General features: G+C 53.6%; 1 protein-coding gene across 3 annotated transcripts in view; it reads right to left on the bottom strand.

The window, feature by feature from the left end:
• The window catches only part of SHANK2 (SH3 and multiple ankyrin repeat domains 2), a 648,778-nt gene that overhangs the window by 519,359 nt on the left and 107,445 nt on the right, over positions 1-21,974 (bottom strand). For all 3 annotated transcript variants that reach the window (XM_064370277.1, XM_064370276.1, XM_064370278.1), the window contains exons 6-7: positions 10,033-10,184; positions 7,935-8,102 (exon numbers count right to left, since the gene is read on the bottom strand). In XM_064370277.1, the coding sequence (XP_064226347.1) occupies positions 7,935-8,102; positions 10,033-10,184 (320 nt within the window). The remainder of the gene's footprint in view (positions 1-7,934; positions 8,103-10,032; positions 10,185-21,974) is intronic.

The following is a 21,974-nucleotide window of genomic DNA, read 5'->3' as shown; positions in this document are numbered from 1 at the left end:
ATAACATGATTTTTGGAAAGATGAAGTCACCTGTGTTATGAGGGCAGGACAGAGGACCTGCCAAAGTGCAGAGGGTGGGTGGCTGGTGTTGGCATCTTTATCCATGCCTTCTCCTCTGCTCCCTGCCCGTCCCTGAGGAGTCCGGGCTGACTGGGAAGACGGGTACTCAGGGGTCCCCATTCCCTCTGGAGGTTCACAGAGAGAGGATGCTTCTCTTCCTTCTCCAAACAGAACCTTGCCAGGCTAGAGGGGCTCAGAATATAGAGCTGACCTCCCAGGTCAATTCAGAGCAGATCCCCCAAAGGCCCAGCTCACTGCCACAGCACCAGACGCTGGGGCCACAGAGGCTCGTCCGCCTGCGCCCAGGGGCAGACACTGAGCCCTGGGTGCAGTGACACGGGGAGGGCTCCCACACTCCAGTCCTGACACCTGTCAGGGACCCCAGACTCACACCCTGGAGGTGCTCACCCGTAAAGATGCAGTAACTGCCACCACCCACGTCCCACCGTGAGGCTCGGCCACAGCTCCAAGGCCGAGCACATGCCAGCACTGAGGGCTGCCACCTCCAGAACCCCATTCACAATGCCCCTGGGGCCAGCACATGCCACCAGCCCACATCTAAGGGTCACCTGCCAGCACCGCGGCCTGGGTCCAGCACTGCCCCCACCTCCCCTGGCCAGAATGAGCCACTCCCAGCTGGCACTGTGGCACCACCCGGCTCTCTACGCAGCCGCTGCTCAGACCAGCCCTGTCTGTGCCACCTGGCATTGTGCTGTCTGTGACCAAGCCCAGGCTCAGGCACAGTGGTCACTGCGGTGCCCGGACAGTAGTCATCTCGGGGCTTGGACACAGCAATCACCTCAATACCTAGATAAACAGTGGTCACCTCAGCACCTGGACATGGTGGGCACCACGGTGCACTAGAAAAACCTCAAACTGAAGAAGACCACACCCCGTGTGGCCCCATCCCACTCTAAATGCTAACTTTCCAGGCAAAAGCTCACTGCCATCTCCACCATGGAGCCCACGGCTGGGGTGCCCACAGCCCCACCCAGGGAGGACAGTAACCAGAATGCTTGGACCTGGAACAACTTAACGTGGGGCTCCAGCAGAGAACCTCCCATAGGCGGGGAGGATCAGGGGCATGTGCCCTCGCCATGGGGTCTGGGAAGGCTGGAGAGCTGACGGCGTCCGGCCGGGGTGGGCAGGGGGTGGCTGCAGCAGGAGGAGGGGAGAAGTCACTGTGGCCTGAAACTATTTAAGACTGACACTCTTCATTTAAATATGATAAATAACAAACAGCAGCCAGTAACAGCATTGCGACAGACTGATGCCACAGCCATGACACGGTGGTGCCAAAATCAAACAAGGAGCTGGAAGCAGAGGTGGTCGGTGCTCTTTGAATATAACGGATTGTTTCTTTTATTTCCTTCTGAAACTGACTCACTCTGGTGGCCCAGGCTGCGGTGCAGTGGTATGATCTCAGCTCACTGCAGCCTCCAGCTCCAGGCCCAGGTGATCCTTCCACCTCAGCCTCCTGAGTGGCTGCGATTACAGGCATGTGCCACCACACCCCATTACTTTTTGTATTTTTGGTAGAGACAAGTTTTGCCATGTTGGCTGGGCTGGTTTTGAACTCCTGGGTTCCAGTGGTCTGCCTGCCTCAGCCTCCCAAATGCTGGGACTATAGGTGTGAGCCCCTGTGCCCAGCCTAACGTATTATTTCTAATGCTGACCAGCCTAATGTATTACTTCTAATGATGATGTCAGGCGCAGACACATGATGATGACAGTGACAATGACGATGGGGGCACGGATGATGACAGTGATGATGGGGACATTTATTGAGCACCTGCTCTATGCCGGGCACTGCGGAAAGTGCCTCACGTGAATTCTGTCACTAGCTGTCTCCAGAGCTCTATAAATTATGACTCAGCCAACCTGAGAGATTAGCACACAAGCTCAGAGAGGGCAGGGCACTTGCTCAGGTGACCCGGCAAGCGCTGAGGTGGGTTTGCAACCCCAGGCTGCATAACACCCAGGCCAGAATGTGGCCAACAGACAGCACGAGGAGAAGATTCCCTCATCCCAAAGATACTGAGTCAAACCCGGAGAGGGAGGAAGGGAGCCAGGCTCCACCCCTAGGCAGGCGCCAGGGCTCAGCACATGGAAATACAGGGCCTGGATCCCTCGCCGAGCGCCATCCTCTCCAGGAGCACACCCGCTCGGGCCAGGGCTGGCGTGCTGTGAAGCTGCACAGTGGGAGTAAAAGTCTTCAGCAATTAAAAATACAGAGTGAATACCCCCAAATCTGACTCCCGATGACCCTGGGTTGTGGGAACGCATCGGGGTACTCCCCAGCTTGCTTCTTCATACTTCTTCGTGTTTTTCCAAGATTACCACGATGCATGGGTACTTTTTTGGTAATAAGAAAAAAGGGTAATTTGAATTAAAACTTTTAAGACAATTTGCAGACAACCTGAGCTCCAAGAGGCTCTTCTAATATCATCCAGTGGGGCTGGGGCATCTCCCCACAGCTTGAAGTGGAGGGTGGATCTGAAATGTGTCCTTCGTCCACCTGCACCCGGCCTGGGACAATGACGGGAAAGCAGCGGCCTGCAGAACCCTGGAATACGCCTGCAGCATGTGTGAGCAGGCCTGGCTGTGGCCTCGCAGGCTCTCCCCAACCATGAGCAGCCAGAGCCCCGGAACAGAGCTGTCCACTCTCCAGGTGCTAGAAGGGAGGCACAGACTTATGCAGAGCCCCACAGGCTGAGAGCTCGGAGGTGCTTCTCCCCAGAGGGCAGACCCAGGCACGGCCCAGTGAGGTCCCGGGAAACCACCTGCCCCTGCACCTTCTGCTGCCACCAACATGCTGTGAGTGGTTTGGATGTGAGAGTTTTACAGGCAGCATAGAGAACTGGGCTTAGGTATGACACAGGCCGGGAGTGAACCCAGCTCAGCCAACTGCTTGCTCCGTGGTCTTGGGCAAGTTGCCTGCCCTCTCTGGGCCTGTTAACTCATAGGAGAAACAGCAATGAGAAGTAACCAGCTAGGGCTGCTCTGAAGATATAGAATCATGGTGCAATTAAAGCAGCTCAGGACAATGGGTACCCCCAATTGCTATGGGTCCTACACACGTGGCCATTTTTACAAAGAGAAGCCTGCCATGTGCTTGGAAGGGCTCATTCATTAAAGGAAATCTGAAATTAAATGTTCCTCTTCCAGGAGCACTGCTGTCTTAAAAATGTCATCAACAGCTCTCAAAATCAGTAGACTTTGGGCTGGGCATGAGGGCTCACTCTTGTAATCCCAGCATTTTGGGAGGTTGAGGCAGGCGAATCACTTGAGATCAAGAGTTCAAGACCAGCCTGGCCAACATGGTGAAGCCCTGTCTCTACTAAAAATACAAAATTAGCCAGGCATGGGGGTGGGTGCCTGTATTCCCAGCACTTTGGGAGGCAGACGGATCACCTGAGGTCGGGAATTGAAGACCAGCATAACCAACATGGAGCAACCCCATATCTACTAAAAATAAAAAATTAGCAGGGCATGGTAGTGCATGCTTGTAATCCCAGCTACTCGGGAGGCTGAGGCAGGAGAATCGCTTCAGGAGAAGCAGGAGAAACCTGGGAGGCAGAGGTTGTGGTGAGTTGAGATCGCGCCATTGCACTCCAGCCTGGGCAGTAAGAGCGAAATTCCTTCTCAAAAAAAAAAAAAAAAAAAAAAGAAATAAGACCCAGTCTCTGCTAAAAGTACAACATTAGCCAGGCGTGGTGGCACGTGCCTGTAATCCCAGCTACTTGGGAGGCTGAGGCAGGAAAATCACTTGAACCCAGGAGGTGGAGGTTGCAGTGAGCAGAGACTGCACCACTGCACTCCAGCCTAGGCAACAGAGTGAGACTCCATCTCAAAAATATACATATATACGTGTGTGTGTGTGTGTGTGTGTGTGTGAGTAGACTTTGAGTTAAGCAGATGATTCTCCATAATGTGGGCTGGGCCCCATCCAGTGACTTGAAGGCCTTAGGACTGAGGTCCCCAGAGAAAGAGATTCTGCAGAGACAGACTTGGGACCCTCGCCGTGCCATTTACCCAGCCACATGGTGGGGAATGTGAGCGCTGCTGAGGATGATCTGGGAGGTGGGCAGTGCTGTCCACTGCTCCCGCAGGCCTGTGCAGGGCACCCGAGCCCATCCCTTATCTGCTCCAATAGGCACAAGGACCCTGCAGATGAAGGGGACGGGGCTCGCGAAGGCAAAGCCACTTCACACGCATCACTGAGGTTCCACAGCAGGGGAGAAAAAGGCTTTCCAGGCCTTTCCTGAACAGGGAGTGGACCACCAGAGGGCAGTGAACGCACCAGCTGGGTTTCCATACCCTGCTTTGCATTTTCCGAGCTGAGGCAGGAGCAGGTGCACTGCCCAGGGGCTCACGTCTCCGAGGTCCCAGTGCAGTGGCACAGGCTCAGGCCTCGGGACCAAGGTGGCTGGGTGGCATGGGGTCAGCGAGGCTCTGAATGCAAGCACAGGGCCTCAGGCAGGAGTCACAGCTGAGAGCTGCAGTGAGTGACTGACGGCCAGGGCTCCCGGCAGCCTCCACCGTCACCTCCATCCCAGGGCTGGCTGGAGATATGGGCCCAGAGACAGAGACATTTGCCTGGCTGGGAGAGGGCAGTGAAAAAGAACGAGGGGAAGGGGAGGGGCAAGGACGGAGCTCCAGGAATCCCCAAGGTTGAAACACAGCAGCTATTCTGGCAAAAGGGCTGGTGGCTGGATTTGGGGCTCAGTGAACTACTCCACATTTTAGGAGGTTTTAAGCTGCGCTCACACTTTCAGAGCTCAAAAGGAAAACTCAGCAAAGCAACCAGAGCACCGATACCTAAAGGGAGGAGACGTCTGGAAAATACTAATTCAAGAGGCATTCACATACGCATTTGGCTATTTTTTTTTTTTTTTTGAGAAGGCGTTTCACTCTTGTCACCCAGGCTAGAGTGCAGTGGTGCAATCTCGGCTCACTGCAACCTCTGCCTCTGGGGTTCAAGCGATTCTCCTGCCTCAGCTTCCTGAGTAGCTGAGATTACAGGTGCACGCCACCACGCTCGGCTAATGTTTTTGTATTTTTAGTAGAGACGGGATTTCACCATGTTGGCCAGGCTGCTCTTGAACCCCTGGCCTCAGGTGATCCACCTGCCTCGGTCTCCCAAAGTGCTGGAATTACAGGCATGAGATGCCGCGCCTGGCCGCATTTGACTATTCTTACAAAGAGGAGCCTCTTTCATGTGCCTAGAGGGGCTGATTCATGAAAGGAAACCTGAACTTAACGCTTCTCTTCCAGGGGCGCTCCTGTCTTCATGAGGTCAGTGACTGCTCACAAAATCAGGAGACTTTAAGTAAAGTCGGTGATTCTCCATGATGTGGGCAGGCCCCAGCCAATCAGTTAAAGGCTTTAAGAGAAAGAAGACTGAGGTGCCCTGAAGAGGAAGAGATTCTGCCAGAGACAAAGGGAATCCACGCAGTGCCATCAACTTTTCCCTGGGTCTGTATCTGTACACACACACACACACACACACACACGCACACATGTGCACACCCCATGGGTTCTGTTTCTCTGGAGAACCCTATCAGCCCTGAATACAGAAACATCGGTGAGCTGCTTCTACGGTATCATCAAGTGACATCAAATGACAGTTCCATCCACGTAAAATCACCGAATGAGAGTTGACTGAGAACAAGACAGGTAACTCATTCTCCATTTGACCAGGCAGGAGGGACATCCCCAGTGTCCACGTCTCTTAGAGACTCACAACTCAGTCTTATCCCTGGGGCCAGCAGCTGTTAGGCAGAGACACTGTAAGACTCGAGAAGACAGGGGCATCTGGGGCTGGAACCACTGGTTGATGAAGGGAGAAGAGGTCAGGGGAGGAAGGAAGAGGAAACAAGGACAGAGAGCAGAAACACCAGCCAGTTTCCACCAGAGACAAAGTGAGGGCAGGGCAGGAGACTGAGGGACGGGGCAGCTCCTCAACCCAGAAACCTCCCCAGTGGTCTGCAAGAACTCACCCTGTGGCTCCTACATTCAGGGGTATATTAGCCAGGGTTCTCCAGAGAAACAGAAAGTACGTGTGTGTGTGTGTGTGTGTGTGTGCGCGCACGCGCATGCGCGCATGCACGCACACACACATATATATACTTATATGTTATATATGCATATATAGAGAATTTTTTAAAATTTAAAGTTTAAAATAGACACATAAAATTTAAGATAGAAGTATTTTAAAGGGTTGGCTCATGCAATCGTGGAGGCTGTAAGTCTGAAATCTGCAGGGCAGGCTGGAGACCCAGGTGAGAGTTCAGCGGGAATCTGAAGTCTTTTTCTGGCAGAATTTTTTCTTCCTTGGGATCTCAGTCTCTTTTCTCTTAAGGCCTTCAACTGACTGGATGGGGCCCACCCACATTATGGAGGGTCATCTGCTTAACTCAGAGTCCACTAATTTAAAATGTTAATCCCATGTTAAAAAAAAAAAAACCTCAGCAACATCTAGAATACTGTTTGATCAATTAGGAGCTATGGCCTAGCCAAGTTGATGCATAAAATTAGTGATCACAGGGGAAAGTTATTTTCCTTTTTCATAAAGTAAAGCACAAGAACCACAAGAAATCTCATGACAGGTACAGGGAGGAGGACTTCCGAAGACTGGTCATTACTGCTCCCTCTCCTGAGGGCTCTGCCCAGGTGTGGGCCTGGGGCTGCCCTGAACAGCTGCACTGATCCCTACTCACACCTCAGCAGGAACAGGGGCTTCTCCAGACTGCAGGGCCGACAATGAACCAGAACTGACCTAGCACAAGAAAGGCCAGGGAGGGTGGGGCCTGCTGGCACCCCTGCTGCCCACTCTGACCACAGTGGGCGGGGTGCATAATCCCCCTTACAGGTGCATAAGGTGGCAAAGACAGAGGAGAATACACAGGTAGCCTGAGAAGCCACAGCAGTCACTGTGTAGAGGACCAAGCGAGAAACCAGCTCAGGGCCTTCTGTCCTTGACCTCCCCTTGCTGTGCCAGAGTCTCCTCTTGACCTCCTGGGTGGACAGGCCCCATCAGCTCTCCCAGACCCACCTCACCCCTCTGCCTGGAGACCCTCACCTCCAGCCTGCACCACTTGGCTCCCTCACTGACCTCCCACTCTGGCGGGGCTCAGCCAAGCAAAGAAAGGCAGGTGTTCCTTCCCTGAGTCCTCCCCAACATGGGTCTGTAGGCTGCCTCCTCAGCCCAGCTCTCCTGCTCCCAGAAGCACCATCTACTCTCCCTGCCTGTCAGCTCATGGGTGCTGATGGCTCCCCAAGACTGCTCATCTGTGGGGGCCTCAGTCTTTAACCCTGTCCACACGTCTACCTGATCAGTTAAAGACTTTTCACTGAACATAGCAGGTGAAGTCTGTTTCTTGCCAAGACCACAGCGGACCTATGTCCTAACCCAACTGTTGGTTGCAAGGTGGGGCCTGAAAAACATGCCCCTTGTGTATGGAAATCAGGCCTTCCTGGGGCTCCCCTGTGCTCAGAAAACACCGGCGCTTTCTGGTATCCTGCCCTGCCAGGACGGTGGGAACCTGGAGAGGCCAGGGCTCCTAGGAAAGGGGGCGTCCACCCCACAGCTGCCAGGCACTCCTGCTGGGCAGAAACTCATCAGCCTTGCCTAATGAGTTTCTCCAGAGAAGTCAGAAATGTCTATTTCTATGCAAATGTGTCTGTTTTCAAACCCTAACATTCACATTTTAAAAGCATGTTCAATGCCCATGTTTTTAGGAATTCTGGGCAGGCCAAACAGAAGATCGCAAGGCACGATCTAACCCTCAGGCTACCCGGCTGGTCCGGGGGATGGGAGGAGATGGGGAGGTCGGCTCCCAGGGACACAGCGCAGAGGGGCGGCCACACACCTGGTGGATCTCCTGCCAGCCGTTCTCGTCCTTGCAGCACACCATGGCGTGTTCGTGCAGGAGAAGCTCGCAGCAGTAGGGATCGCCCCCGACGATGGCCGTGTGATACAGCGGGGTGAGGCCGTAACTGTCTTTATAATCCGGGGATGCGCCAAGCTCTAAAAGGGTCTAGGAAAAATAAAATGGGAAGCTGTCATTATTGGTCTCATGACCCCTTTTGCACAGAGTGAGGTGATCAAGAAAGAAGCACCAGGACCCCCCTCGCCTGGGCCGAGGCAACCCACACCCTGAGTTCCCAGTGCTTCTCCAGGACTCCCCAGAATTAAGAAGGGTATAACTTTAGACAGCAAGGTTTCTAGCTCTGAAACACCAAACAGTGCCCAGAAAGGCAGGGCAGATGAGGAGACCTGCAGCACTCAGACGGACCCATTCCCAGCCTGGTCAGTGCTGTGTGCCTGTGGTGTGGCACGGGCAGCAATACAGCGACGACAACATTTGCTCCAGAGGGAAAAGATGCACTGTGTAACCTACATGCCCAGTGGAAGACCACTTCCACCCGGCAGACCACCTCAACCCGGGAGACCACCTCAACCCGGGAGACCGCCTCGACCCAGGAGACCGCCTCGACCTGGGAGACCACTTCCACCCGGAAGACCACCTCGACCCGGGAGACCACCTCGACCCAGGAGACCACCTCGACCTGGGAGACCACTTCTACCCAGGAGACTGCCTCAATCCGGAAGATATCCTCAATCTGGAAGAACACCTCAATCCACACGTGGAGGGTGGTGAACCCAGCAAGCATCGCACCTTCAAGAACACTCCTGATTTCCAAGGAAGCCAATGGACTCTCATCCCCACCCAAATCTCAATTCAAACTGTAACTCCCAATGCTGGAGGTGGGGTCTGGTGGGAGGTGATGGGTCACGGGGGCGGATTCTCATGAATGGCTTGACACCACCCGCTTGGTGCTGCTCTCATGAGAATGAGTGAACGAGTGCTCGTGAGATCCACTGTATAAAAGCATGGCACCTCCTTCCTCTCTGTCTCCCTCCCACACTGGCCACGTGAACTGCCTGCTCCCCCTCGCCTTCCACCATGACTGGAAGCTTCCTGAACAGCCTGCAGAATCGCCAGCGAATGAAACCTCTTCTTATAAATCACTCCAGTCTCAGGCGTTTCTTTACTGCAATACGGGAATGGACTCGTACATTAACAGAAGGGGTGCAGCTGAAATGAAGTGAAAGTCTGAGCCTTTATGGAGAGAGAGACCCCCATCTTGGGGGTCGCCCTGCAGCGGCACACCCCATCCCTGCTGGCATGGGCTCTGGTGGAGAATGCCTGGGCGTGCGCCACCCTGTTCAGAGGCACTGACAAGGGTGCAGCGTGAGGCAGGGGCCTGGAGCACAAGGACAGCAGCAGGGCAAGGTGAGGCACGGAACCCGCAACAGGACAGGCTCCCTGGGACCTGCCGCAGGGCCTGCAGCCTCCCGCTGTGGACAGGGTCGGGATTCAGCATCGGCCTTACGGGTTGAAAAGTCCCTTGACTGCACAGAAGGTGAAAGACTGTTGAGAAACATTAAGTTTACCCTGCCTCCATGGCTCCCTTGTGGAAGTTACTTTTAGTTTATAATTAGTAGTAGGCAGGTAACAGCTGCCTACCTGGTATATTCCTGAATTATATGTATACGTAGAACCCCTGTGTATTAATAAGAATCACCTATCAAAGAGCAAATCAATGCATGGATGAATCTCTGCTCAGGGCCTTCAGTCCTGGAGAGCTGTCAGCCCCGCAGGCTCTCAGGCTATTGGTCCCCAGGATAGAGCCACTCTGTTGTGTTATCTGGGTGTCCGCCTCTCTATACCTTCAGCCTGACTGAGTGAGGGTCTCCCGACTGAGCTAATACTTGGTAAAAGATGAGTTCTTATGAACCATGAATTCTCAAAGCAATGACACCCGGGAGACAGGACAGGAAAACCTGAGCCTGGTTGCAGTTCCAAGTTCTGGCCGCAACACCCTGCACAGACCCCAGGGTGGGCATTGTGGGATCAGACAGGGCAGGGGGCAGCACCCACATCAGACGGGCCCCAGGTTTACCTTCAGGGCAACTTGGTTCCTCGCTCGGGCAGCTTTGTGCAGGGCAGTCATCCCATCTTTGGCACGGAAGTCCAGGTGAGCCCCGCCGTTTCTGAGAGCTTTGATGACCTCCACGGAGTGGTCCAGCTGCGCGGCTAAGGTCAGGGGGGTCTCTGAGGAACCCAAACACACACACACTTTAGAACCAACAGTTGTCACATTGCTCGCACAGCCATCTCTAAAGGCCCAAAACGAAGCTGAAAGAACTGACCCCCCTCCACCTCCAGGGTATTTACAGCTCCCACTGCCCGAGAACCCGGAGAGTCCAGGCGGGCCGTGTGGCTCAGGCACTCCTGTGCAATGCCATGGCACACAGGGTCATGCGCAGATCACAGCAGTGGTAGAGGCAGGGACCCCACAGGACTGCTGTGGGGGCCACAAGACCGAGAGGCTCCCCTGTGCCCTTCCCTCTGAATGCACAGAATCCTGCGGTACCATCGGGGGGCTTCCCTTACAGAAGGAGTGACAGACTCAACCCCTCATGAGAGACGGGAAAAGCGCACACCCCGCCTTTCCTCATTCAATGTCACAACATTTGCGGGCACCTTGGGAGACGCCAACAATGGGCTGCAGGGGTACAAACACAAATGAGACACGGAGACCGTGCCCCCCCGGAGCTTCCAATCTGAGCAAGCAGAAACCTTCCTCGACCAACGCAGTGCAGGATGACCCAGGGGGCAGGGCAGGAGCCCAGCAGACAGAAGGATGCTGCCTGCCTTTGCAGGGACAAGGGTCCCGTGCAGATGACCCTGGACCAGTCTGCAGCTGACCATGGCTAAGGATGTCAGTAGCTACTACAGCGAATCTTTCGGTTCACTCTTCATCTTCCTGATGTGCCCGCTATGGCCACTGCTAAGCAAGGGGGATGATTTTGCTGTGGTTCATTTGAGAGGCTCGTAATATTCCAGAAAAGTGCACAGAGCACCATGATAACCTGCAAGTTCCCGTGACTCAGAAGCACCAACCGTGAATAGTCACTGGGTCTTGAAGCACATCCCAGTGATGGAAGACAGGATGGCTTCCACGGGGCGGGGCCTTGCTGAGCTCTCACCCCATCCTATCCCCCTCCATCCCAGAAAGGGCAACGGCCTCTTGGGTGAACACTGACCATCCCATCTGTTTTAAATTCTGATGCTTATTTATCCATGAGTACCCTCCTGAGTACTTCTAACATTCACCCCAGGAACCACCCTGCAACTTGGTGCTTCGTGGCGAGACGCACAGGCTTAACCTCTCCATGTCAGAAGCGTGCCGTGCGTAAACATGCCGGCCACCTCATTCATCCTCTCCCGAGGTGGAAAGCAGGATTCCTGCCTTCCCCAACCAGGAACAACGCTCTTGTGAATGAATGTCGTTGCACGTGACTCTGTTGCATACCCCTCCTGACGCAAAAGTTTTAAAGAAAAATAGGAATTTTCTCTTTTTTTTTGGCTGGGGGGACAGTCTCACTCTGTCACCCAGGCTGGAGTGCAATGGCACAATCTCGGCTCACTGCAACCTCCACATCCCAGGTTCAAGCAATTCTCCTGCCTCAGCCTCCCGAGTAGCTGGGATTACAGGTACCTGCCACCATGTCTGGCTAATTTTTGTATTTTTAGTAGAAATGAGGTTTCACCATATTGGCCACCCACCTCAGCACCCCAAAGTGCTGAGATTATAGACGTGAACCACTGCACCCAGCCAAGAGTAATAGGAAATTTCTGGGCCAACTAAGGGACTTCAGTGGCGATAGGGGATGTTTCTTGCACAGAAAACAGCTACAAGGCAAGGAAGGCCCAGCAAGGGTGTGGGGGTTGAGACCAGCTGGAACATGGTCAGAGTTCCTCACATGGGCAGAGCGGGGAAATGGGGCAGACGCCAGAGAAAAACAAACTCAAGGGGCCACCCTGCCTGCTAGAGAGAGGAGCAGTCAGCCCCTCGTTCTCTGCCTCTTCCCTGGCGGCATCCAGGCTGAAGCACAAGTATCTGAGGGCGTCTGAGGGGTTTATTCCTTGGACCAAAAAGGCCACCATGGGAGAGAGGACAGTCAGGGAAGTGACTGGTCCTGGAAGGGCATGGGAAGACTGGGCTGTCTGGAGCCACCAGTGCTGACGCTGAAGATTCAGATCTTACAGCAACTTAATGAGTGTGTGACGCGTGTTCGGGGCAAGGTTAGCCTTCAAAACAATTAGGATTTTCTTTCCCATCTGACTGTTCCCACGTGCCCAATGCAAAAAGGCATTCCAAAGCAGACTTTTTAAAAGATATTTTAAATTAACCTGTAATTTTCACAGCTGACAACCTCAGCTTGTACCATTTTATCAATGAGAACGTTGTCTCAGAGAGAGCTGGTGGCAAGTGGTAAAACAGATGGGAGGCTTGAATCCCGACTTTTGACTGGGAATTACAGACGCCTGCAGCCAAGCCACGCCCTGCTGGTTGGTGCTGGGTGATTAAAGGAGGCTGCAGAAACACGCCGGTGGAGACAACGATCCCACCCTGTTAATGGCTGTGTCTCCCATGCAGGATAAGAAGCTTTGGTCCTTGGTGACTTCCAGGACCACCCAATGACAAGTGGCAGCCTTCTCCAGGGTTCCGCGATCCCTCCTCAAATGATGTTCCAGAATTGCATGTCCACCTCTGGCCGGGACCCACCCTGGGGAGGTCAGGAGACCCCCCCCGCCACTTCCCTCCCTGGCTTAGTCGCCACATTTGCAAAGAACACATCCGCTGAGGTTCCACATTTGGGGCTGATGGAATCACCCCCAAGAAGATGCTGGTTGATCAGCAATAAACCAGTGACAGATATAACGGCGCTGCCCCGTCTGCTCACCCAGTGACCGCACTATCACTCCCCTTATGAGCTTGGGACCCACACAGTTGTCTGGCACCACAATTCTCAAGCATATTCCTCAGGTTGTGCATTCTGAAATTTCTTTAAAAATAGACTGGAACCTTAACAAGCATCACCTCAGAAGCGGCCCCAGTCTCCCTCAACGTGCACAACAGGTGGGAGTAGAAACACCTATAATATTCCGAGATAACCTCAGAGACAGGCAGAGCCCCCAACTAGAAGCTGCCCAGCAGCTTGTTGGCTCCAGGGATGAGCAGGATGCGCTTTGAAAGGGTGAGAAGTGGGGGCTCCTGGAAGTGCAGCAGGAGGGCGCTAGCCATGGCCGCCTGTCCTGACACTGAGAGGTGGCAAAGGAACGGCGCTGGGGGTGGCAGCGGGGTGGGGGAGGCAGGAGGAGTGTGAGTGTGTAAGACAGCTGCTGCCACCCAGCAGGCACAGGGCACTGCAGGCTGGAGCATGAGCATGACTATGTATGTGTGCACGCCTGCATGCCTCTGTGTACAATTGTGTGCATGTGTGCATGCCTGTGTATGTACATGTGTATGCCTGTGTGTACACATGCCTGTGTACATCTGTAAGCCTGTGTGCATGTCTTTGTGTGTGTGCATGCCCGTGTGTATGTAAGCCTGTGTGCATGCCCGTGTGTGCATATGCATGCCTGTGTGTATGTGCATGCTGTGTGTGTATGCCTTTATGCCTGTGTGCATGCCTGTGTGTAAGCCTGTGTGCATGCCTGTGTGTGCATGCCTATATGTGTGTGCATGCTGTGTGTGTGCATACCTGTGTGTGCGTGCCTATATGTATGTGTGCATGCCTGTGTGTGTATGCATGTTGTGTGTGTATGCCTTTATGCCTGTGTGCATGCCTGTGTGTGCGTATGCATGCTGTGTGTGTGTGCACGCTGTGTGTGTATGCCTTTATGCCTGTGTGCATGCCCGTGTGTGCGTATGCATGCCTGTGTGTGTGTGCACGCCCGTGTGTGTATGCATGCTGTGTGTGTGTGCATGCTGTGTGTGTGCACACTCATGTGTGCATATGCATGCCTGTGTGTGTGCATGCCTGTGTGCGTATGCATGCCTGTGTGTGTGTGCATGCTGTGTGTGTATGCCTTTATGCCTGTGTGCATGCCCGTGTGTGTGTTCCTAGGTGTATCCTAGTGTCCAAGATCGATGGGCCGCAGAAGCCTACACACCCCTGAGCAGTCCTCCTCTGAACCGTCCAGGTCACTACCAACAAGAAACGGTCACCTGGGAAACAGTGACCGTCCAGAGGAGCCCAGGGAGATGGACCAGGGAATGCTGCAGGGGACCCTGGGTGGGGCCCGGGGACAGAAATGGACTAGCACGTAAATGCTAATGGGAGAAGAGAAAAGTGTGGACTTTGGTGAAAATAACGATCAACATTGGTTCCCTAATTGTGAGAAGCGCACGATACTGGATGAGAGGCTGAAAAGGGGGAAAGCTGAGTATCAGATAAACAGGAACTCTATGTACGGGCTTTGCACTTATTCTGTAAATCTACAACTGTTCTAAAATGCAAAGTTTGTTAAAAATGCCACCTGGCTTTTGTGCAGGGTTATAGATTTCACAGAAAAAAACTCTGCTGCTCACAGACTGGCAGAAAAATTCTGTTTAAAGCATATAAAGTACTTATAGCTAAAATACAGAGAACCCTTAAAACTCAACAAGAAAGCAAACCACCCAATTAAAAGATGGACAAAAGATTTAAAAGGATACCTCATAGCCGGGCGAGGTGGCTCATGCGTGTAATCCCAGCACTCTGGGAGGCTGAAGTGGGAAGATCACGAGGTCAGGAGTTCGAGACCAGCCTGACCAACATGGTGAAACCCCGTCTCTACTAAAAATAGAAAAATTAGCTGGGCATGTGGTGGCAGGCACCTGTAATGCCACCTACGTGGGAGGCTGAGGCAGGAGAATCACTTGAACCCAGGAGGTGGAGGTTGCAACGAGCTGAGATCACACCACTGCACTCCGGCCTGGGCAACAGGGCGCGACTCTGCCTCAAAAATAAATAAATAAATAAAAGATAGCTCACAACAGAAGATATTCAGATGGCAAATACACACAGGAGATGCTCCACATCGTACGTCGTTAGGGAACTGTGAATTAAAACAACAATTAGAAGTTGTGCATGGTGGCTCATGTCTGCAATTGCAGCACTTGGGAAGCTGAAGCAGGAGGGTCATTTGAGCCCAGGAGTTCAAGACATGCCTGGGCAACATGAGACCTTTTCTCTGCTAAAAGTTTTAAAATTTGGCCAGCACAGTGGCACACGCCTGTTAAGTCCCAGGTATGCAGATGGCTGAGGCAGAAGGATCACTTGAGCCCAGGAGGCCAAGGTTGCAATGAACCATGATCACACCACTGCACTCCAACCTGGGAGACAGAGTAAGACCCTGTCTCAAAAAGAAAAAAAATACCTTAACACAATTTCCAGAATGATGAAAATCTAGAACATTAAATGCTGGTGAGGATGTGGAGCAACCGAAACTCTCATCACTGCTGGGAGGAGCGCAAAATGGCGCAGTCACTTTGGAAGACGGTTTGGCAAGTTGCTGAAAAGCTAAACGTGCCCTTCCCCTATAATCCAGCAACCCAGTCCTAGGTGTCTCCCTGAATGAGTTGAAAACTGATGTCCACATGGAAATCTGAATGTTAAGTGTTCAGAGCCACTTTATTCATCATTGCCAAAAACAGCGAACAATCCAGAGGTCCTTCAGTAGCTGGATGGATACATAAACCGTGGCACCTGCTGACAGCGAAATGTCATACAACACTAAAGAGAGACTGGCAGTCAAGCCTCAACATGATACGAAGGAAACTGAAATGTCTATTGCCAAATGAACGAAGCCGAGCTGAAATGGCTGCGTGCTGTGAGATTCCAACTCGATGACGTTCTAGAAAGGGCGAAGTTACAGAGCCAGTGAAAAGATCCGTGGTCGGTGCGGAGTGCCCCTCATCCTGGGAAACAGGGTGCGGCTGGAAAGGCGGCCGCCCCCTCGTCCGTCACACGACGCACGTTCGTGGGGAACTGGCGCTAAAGCATTCGTACACGACCTGGCTCTGGGTCGCGCTTTCAAGCGCATCAGAGCAGCTCCCTTGCTGCCATCTCCTGAAACTCGGCCCTCGACACAAGGGTTTGTAAAAAAGTGAAAAAGAAAAAAATAATTAAAAATACATACATAAAAAGCTCGGTGGTTGCGAGGGGTTAGAGGGCAAGGGAGGGACGGACGGGTGGAGCACAGAAGAGCTTTGGGGTAAGGGAGCCACGCTGCGTGATTCTGTAATGGTGAGTACAGCACAGCACGCACCTGCCCAAACCCACCTGAGCAGTACCAAGAACAGACCCTCTTCTAAACTACGGACTTCAGCCACTACAACAGATGCCCTAAACCGGTGCATGCTGTCCGCAACACGGGAGCCGGCAGTCCAAGTGCGTCGGGGGAAACCTCTGTGCCTTCCGCCTGTTTCTTCTGTCAACCTAAAACTAGGCTCTGTCCCGGACCCCGAGACAGCCTCCTGCAGACCCTGGCCCCTGCCTCTGTGTCACCCCCGCCCCCACCACTCCCTCTGCTGCATTTTCCTTACTGGAGGCACAGCAGCTTGCTCATGTAGGAGCCACCGAGATTCCCTTTCGGAACACGGCGGGTATCCCTAAGAGAAACGCCGAAATAATGAGATGCTGTGTTTGAAATAATTGGACCCTTAAAAACAGGTCTCTTTTTACGAGTAACTGTACCAGACAAACCAAAGGCGCCGTATACATTCACTGGTAGCAAAGGGAGTTATTTACTCGGAGTCTTCCAGCCGCCTTTGTCGGCACTGGGTAATCTGGGCACCTCTCACGCTCTGCAGACGGAGGTTTACAAGGTTCCGGAACCATATTCTCCTGAATTGCCTCACATTCCCCGGCGCTGTTAGTTCTGGGGAATTGCATTCGGTGACTCATTCAGGGGCCAAGGTGAGACTGCTCAGACATCGCATGCATCAAACCAGCCCCTTCCATTCTTCAAGATGATGGCCTGAAGGTGCTCAGTGCACCAGGACCCAGAATGCCCTTGGGGGCCTCCTAACTGGGTGGGGTGAGAGCTGGGAGGGGGCTCCCCATGACATAGCTACAGCAGCAAGATGGGGAGCCGGGGTTGGGGGTGCCTGAACTGGCGGGGTGCAGCCTGATAGGCAAGGCGGGCACCAGGGCCCTGGAAACTGCTTCAGTAACCAGATCTCATCAGTGAGGTCCAGGCACACCACAGGTGCTCTGTGGAATCTGGCTCCATAAAGGAACCATCTCTACTTCTCATCCAGATACTACTTAACAAGTCGAAAGGCATTTCTAGCTTTATTAATCAGACCTCTTTGGTGGTGCCCGAGGCTTCTCTCAAATTTGGAGACAAGATAAAAGTGCCAGCCTAAATTGTGTTCAAACTGTCAGCTCCGCTTCCCGTTCGGGGCTTGGAAACAAAGCTGGTCTCATCTCAGAGGTTCCAACCACAGCAGGAGAGGGGCCCTGAGATGCTGGTGGCGGAAGTCTTCATTTTCTTTAGACTACTTTCTTTTTTCGTTACTTAATACAATTTACGTTTGGAACAGGTACCAGACAGTGCCCCGCAATAACACAGCCTGTTTTGCTTTGATTGACCGGTCGTTCCACTGGGTTTAATGATCTCAGTCTGGAGGGGCTGCTTCCCTCTGCTCCGGCCCAGGGCATGGGGTCCAGGTCTGAGCATGACGGCATTCCCTGAGCTCAGCAAACAGGCTGCTTTCAACTCTAAGCACAGACTCTGCCGCTCCCCTGTGGCTTTGAGAAGTCACCAAACTCGCTGTGGAGAGGCTAAAATATGGGATGGGAACATGCCCAGGCTGCCACCAACACCCAAGAGGAAGGTGGGAATGTGGGCAGCTCGTCCCCCACCTGGGCCTGCCTGCGGCGTCCACGTCCAGCCAGCTCGTCCCCCACCTGGGCCTGCCTGCGGCGTCCACGTCCAGCCAGCTCGTCCCCCACCTGGGCCTGTCTGCGGCGTCCACGTCCAGCCAGCTCGCCCCCGACCTGGGCCTGCCTGCAGCGTCCACGTCCAGCTAGCTCATCCCCAATCTGGGCCTGCCTGCCATGTCCACGTCCAGCCAGCTCGTCCCCCACCTGGGCCTGCCTGCGGCGTCCACGTCCAACCAGCTCATCCCCCACCTAGGCCTGTCTGCAGCGTCCACGTCCAGCCAGCTCGTCCCCAACCTGGGCCTGCCTGCCATGTCCACGTCCAGTCAGGCTGGCTCAGGCAAAGGGACCCCTGTTCATCCCACTGCCTTTTCCCCCAGGAGTTGAGAGCAGGGACTCCCGAGGGCAAGCGGAGCCTGGCTCTGCCTCTGCCCTCCCCGGTGACTCGGCGACTGGCCTAGACTGGGCTGCAGTAACAGGGTCTCGGGGTCTAGGTGGCTTGGAAGTGACAGACATGCACTGCTCACGGTTCTGGAGGCCGGAAGTCCAAGATGGAGGCACTGTCGGATTTGGTGTCCGGCTACCTGGTTCACAGATGGTATCTTCTTGCTGTGGCCCCACAGGGTGGAAGGGGCAAGGGGGCTCCTTGGCTGCTTTTGTAAGGGCACTAATCCCATTCATGAGGGCTCGGCTCCCAAGAGCCCATCATCTCCCGAAGGCCCCACCCTCCTAATGCCATCACTTAGGGGGTTAGGGTTTAACAGTATGGAGGGTTTAACAGTATGGGTTTAACAGTATGGACGCTGTTAGGGTTTAACAGTATGGACGCTGCCATCAGCCCTAGCTGGGCTCTCAGAACTTCCGGTTCCTCCCAGGACAGTGGTGCCCGCAGGGGACCCCGCTTGATTACAGAGCTGAGGCCCGGCAAGGTCCTGCGTGCTCCTGGAGCACAGCGGGTCACCGGTAGACTGCAGCCGTCAGTCCGAAGTGCCCTTATTACGGGAAGGGTGAGTGACAGTGCCAGTCTCCCTGAGACCAAGAGGCTTCTCAGGATATGGGACATTCAATACTAAAACCAGGGCCATCCCAGGAAAACCAGACACACTGGACAGCATGCCTGTTTCCTGGAGCAAGCCCGCCAAAGCCAACCCCGTGTCTCTCCATCTGCATCCAAAACCAGGAGAAAACAACCTTGACCGAGCTGCACAGCAGGTGCCGTAGTTGATGCTGATGACGGGAACATTCTGGAAACTCTATTAAGGGTGACGCATATCCCACAGGCTTGACCACAGATATAGTTTGGATGGGTGTCCTGTGCAAATCTCATGTGGAACTGTAATCTCGGGGTTGGAGGTGAGGCCTGGAAGGAGGTGACTGGATCACGGGGGCAGATTTGTCGTGAATGCTTTAGCACCATCCCCTTCCCGGTGCTGTCCTGGCAACAGGGAGTGAATTTTTGCAAGATCTGGGAGTGAATTTTTGCAAGATCTGATTGTTTAAAGTATATGGCCCCCCCGCCCTCTCTCTCTCCTGCCTTCGCCATGCGACGCACCTGCTCTTCTCTCTCTGTCTCTCTCTCCTGCCTTTGCCATGCGATGCACCTGCTCTTCTCTCTCTGTCTCTCTCTCCTGCCTTTGCCATGCGACGCACCTGCTCTTCTCTCTCTGTCTCTCTCTCCTGCCTTTGCCATGCGATGCACCTGCTCTTCTCTCTCTCTCCTGCCTTCGCCATGCAATGCACCTGCTTCTCTCTCTCTCTCCTGCTTTTGCCACACAATCCACCTGCTCTTCCTTTACCTTCCACTATGAGTAAAAGCTCCCTGAGGCCTCCCCAGAGGCAGAAGCCACCAGCTTCCTGTACAGCCTGCAGAACCCAGAGCCAATGAAACCTCTTCTCTTCATCAAATACCCAGACTCAGCTATTCCTTTACAGCAATGTGGAAATGGCCTAACGCCACCACGTGGCTCATCTGATGCTCACGTTTTCCTGCCCCCTACGTGTTACCATCCAATTTAGGAGACAAGAAGATGGAAGCTGAGACAGGTTTGTTAACCTGGTCTCCACACAGCCAGCTGCGGAGAGGCAGGGGCTAGAGTCTGCTCTCTGGGCGCTCTCCATGGCCTGGCACAGAGCTGGGCATCAGAAGGGTCGCATCTGCAGTCCCAACACAGGGACCCCCGTCCTGCACCTCTGGAGCCCCGTGTCTCTGTCAGCCGTGTGGCCGGGTGGTGTCTGCGTTTCAGTCAGGAGGATGCACAGGCGTCCCTCCCACTCTGCCGTGACAGAGACGAAGTGAAGGTGGTGTCTTCCCTGGCAACGCTGGCCTCTGGCCTCTCACCAGAGCATGTGCTGAGCTTGTCCCCCCGATACTCACTCACTCCGCGCGTGCCTGAGGTTGCTCTGGGCCTTGTCCTGGAATTGCCCACAGCCGCCTTTGTTTCTGAGAGTGCCCACCACGGCTCACTCTTCTCTTTTCCCTCCTCACCCTGGGTCCCCACTTCCGGGCCCCTCCATCAGGACCACCGGTTTTCCTCCTGATGCAGAAAAACAAGTGAGAATTCCTGAGACACTCGGGGCAGGTGCAGAAGTAGGGGGGCGGGCGGTGGAGGCCAGGGCCGCCTCCACTGTCTGGAGCCGAGCCATGGGTCTGCACTCGGCCTTCCGTTCCAGAACTTTCCACCTTAGTTACCCCTTTCCCCTTTTACATAAATAATTTTTTTGGCCTTACAAAAAATGCCACTGTGTATGATCACTGTTAGTTTCATCTGCACAAAAACCTGCACACGGTGTTTATGGCAGCTTTCCCCATAATCGCCAAAAGCTGGAAGCAGCGTAGATGCCCCTCAGGAGGTGAGTAGATAAGCAAACCGGGGTATGTCGGAAACAGAACATTATCCAGTGCCAAAAGGAAACGCGCTTCCAAGCTGTGAAAAGGCCTGCAGGCCCCTTCCATGCATGTTGCCAAGTGAACAAAGCCAATCCCAAATGTACTGTGTGATTTTAAGATTCCAGCTCCGGGACATTCTGGAAAAGGCCAAACTATAGAGACAGCGAAAACGTCGGTGAGGATGAATGCGGCGGCTCACCCAGCACTTTGGGAGGCCGAGGCCGGCAGATCACCTGAGGTTAGGAGTTCGAGACCAGCCTGGTGAACATGGTGAAACCCCTTCTCTACTAAAAATACAAAAATTAGCCAGGCATGGCAGTGCACGTCTATAATCCCAGCTACTAGGGAGGCTGAGGCAGGAGAATCACTTGAACCCAGGAGGCAGAGGTTGCAGTGAGCTGAGATTGTGCCACTGCACTCCAGCCTGGGAGACAGAGTGAGACTCGATATCAAAAAAAAAAAAAAAGAAAGAAGGAAAGAAAGAAAAGAAAGGGTCAGTGGCTGCCAGGGGCTCAGGGGAGGGAGGGATGAACAGGGGCACAGAGGAGTCCTCGGGCAGTGAAGCTGATCTTTATGATACTGTGACGCTGGATACAGGACATGTGGCAAAACTGACAGAATGTCCAACACCAAGCGTGAACCCTCACGTAAACCCAGCCTTTAGGATCGCTGCTGGGGTCAACACCAAGCGTGGACCCCTCATGTGAGCTCCGGACTCTAGGATCGCTACTGGGTCACTGATTGTAACAGACATCACACACTAAAGCAAGATATTACTAACAGGGGAAACTGGGGAAGGGGTCAATATGGGAACTCGCAGTACTTCCATTCAATTTTCTGTCAGCCTAAAAACTGCTCTAAAAAATCAGCTCTGCTAATTTCACAGAAGAGGCAGGGGAAGAGAACGAATATAGGAATATCAGCTACTACAACAAGAAAAATTGATTCATAAAATTGCTGTCTGGCCACCAGCAGGGGAGAACTGATCTCATAATTCTGCTTTAAATTTTAAAACTGAAAATAAGAGGCCAGGCTCAGGGGCTCGTGCCCGCAATCCAAACACTTCAGGAGGCTGAGGTGGGAGGACCGCTTGAACCCAGGAGTTTAAGACCAGCCTGGGTCACATAGGGAGACCCACATTTCTACAAAAAATACAAAAATTAGCCAGGTATGATGGCACATGCCTATAGTCCCAGCTATTCCAGAGGCTGAGGTGGGAGGATCAACTGAGTT

This window comes from Aotus nancymaae, unplaced genomic scaffold (genome assembly GCF_030222135.1).
Source record: "Aotus nancymaae isolate 86718 unplaced genomic scaffold, 86718_ANA_hifiasm-v0.15.2.pri h1tg000106l, whole genome shotgun sequence".
Taxonomy (NCBI): domain Eukaryota; kingdom Metazoa; phylum Chordata; class Mammalia; order Primates; family Aotidae; genus Aotus; species Aotus nancymaae.
This window is presented reverse-complemented; position numbering and strand designations above follow the sequence as displayed.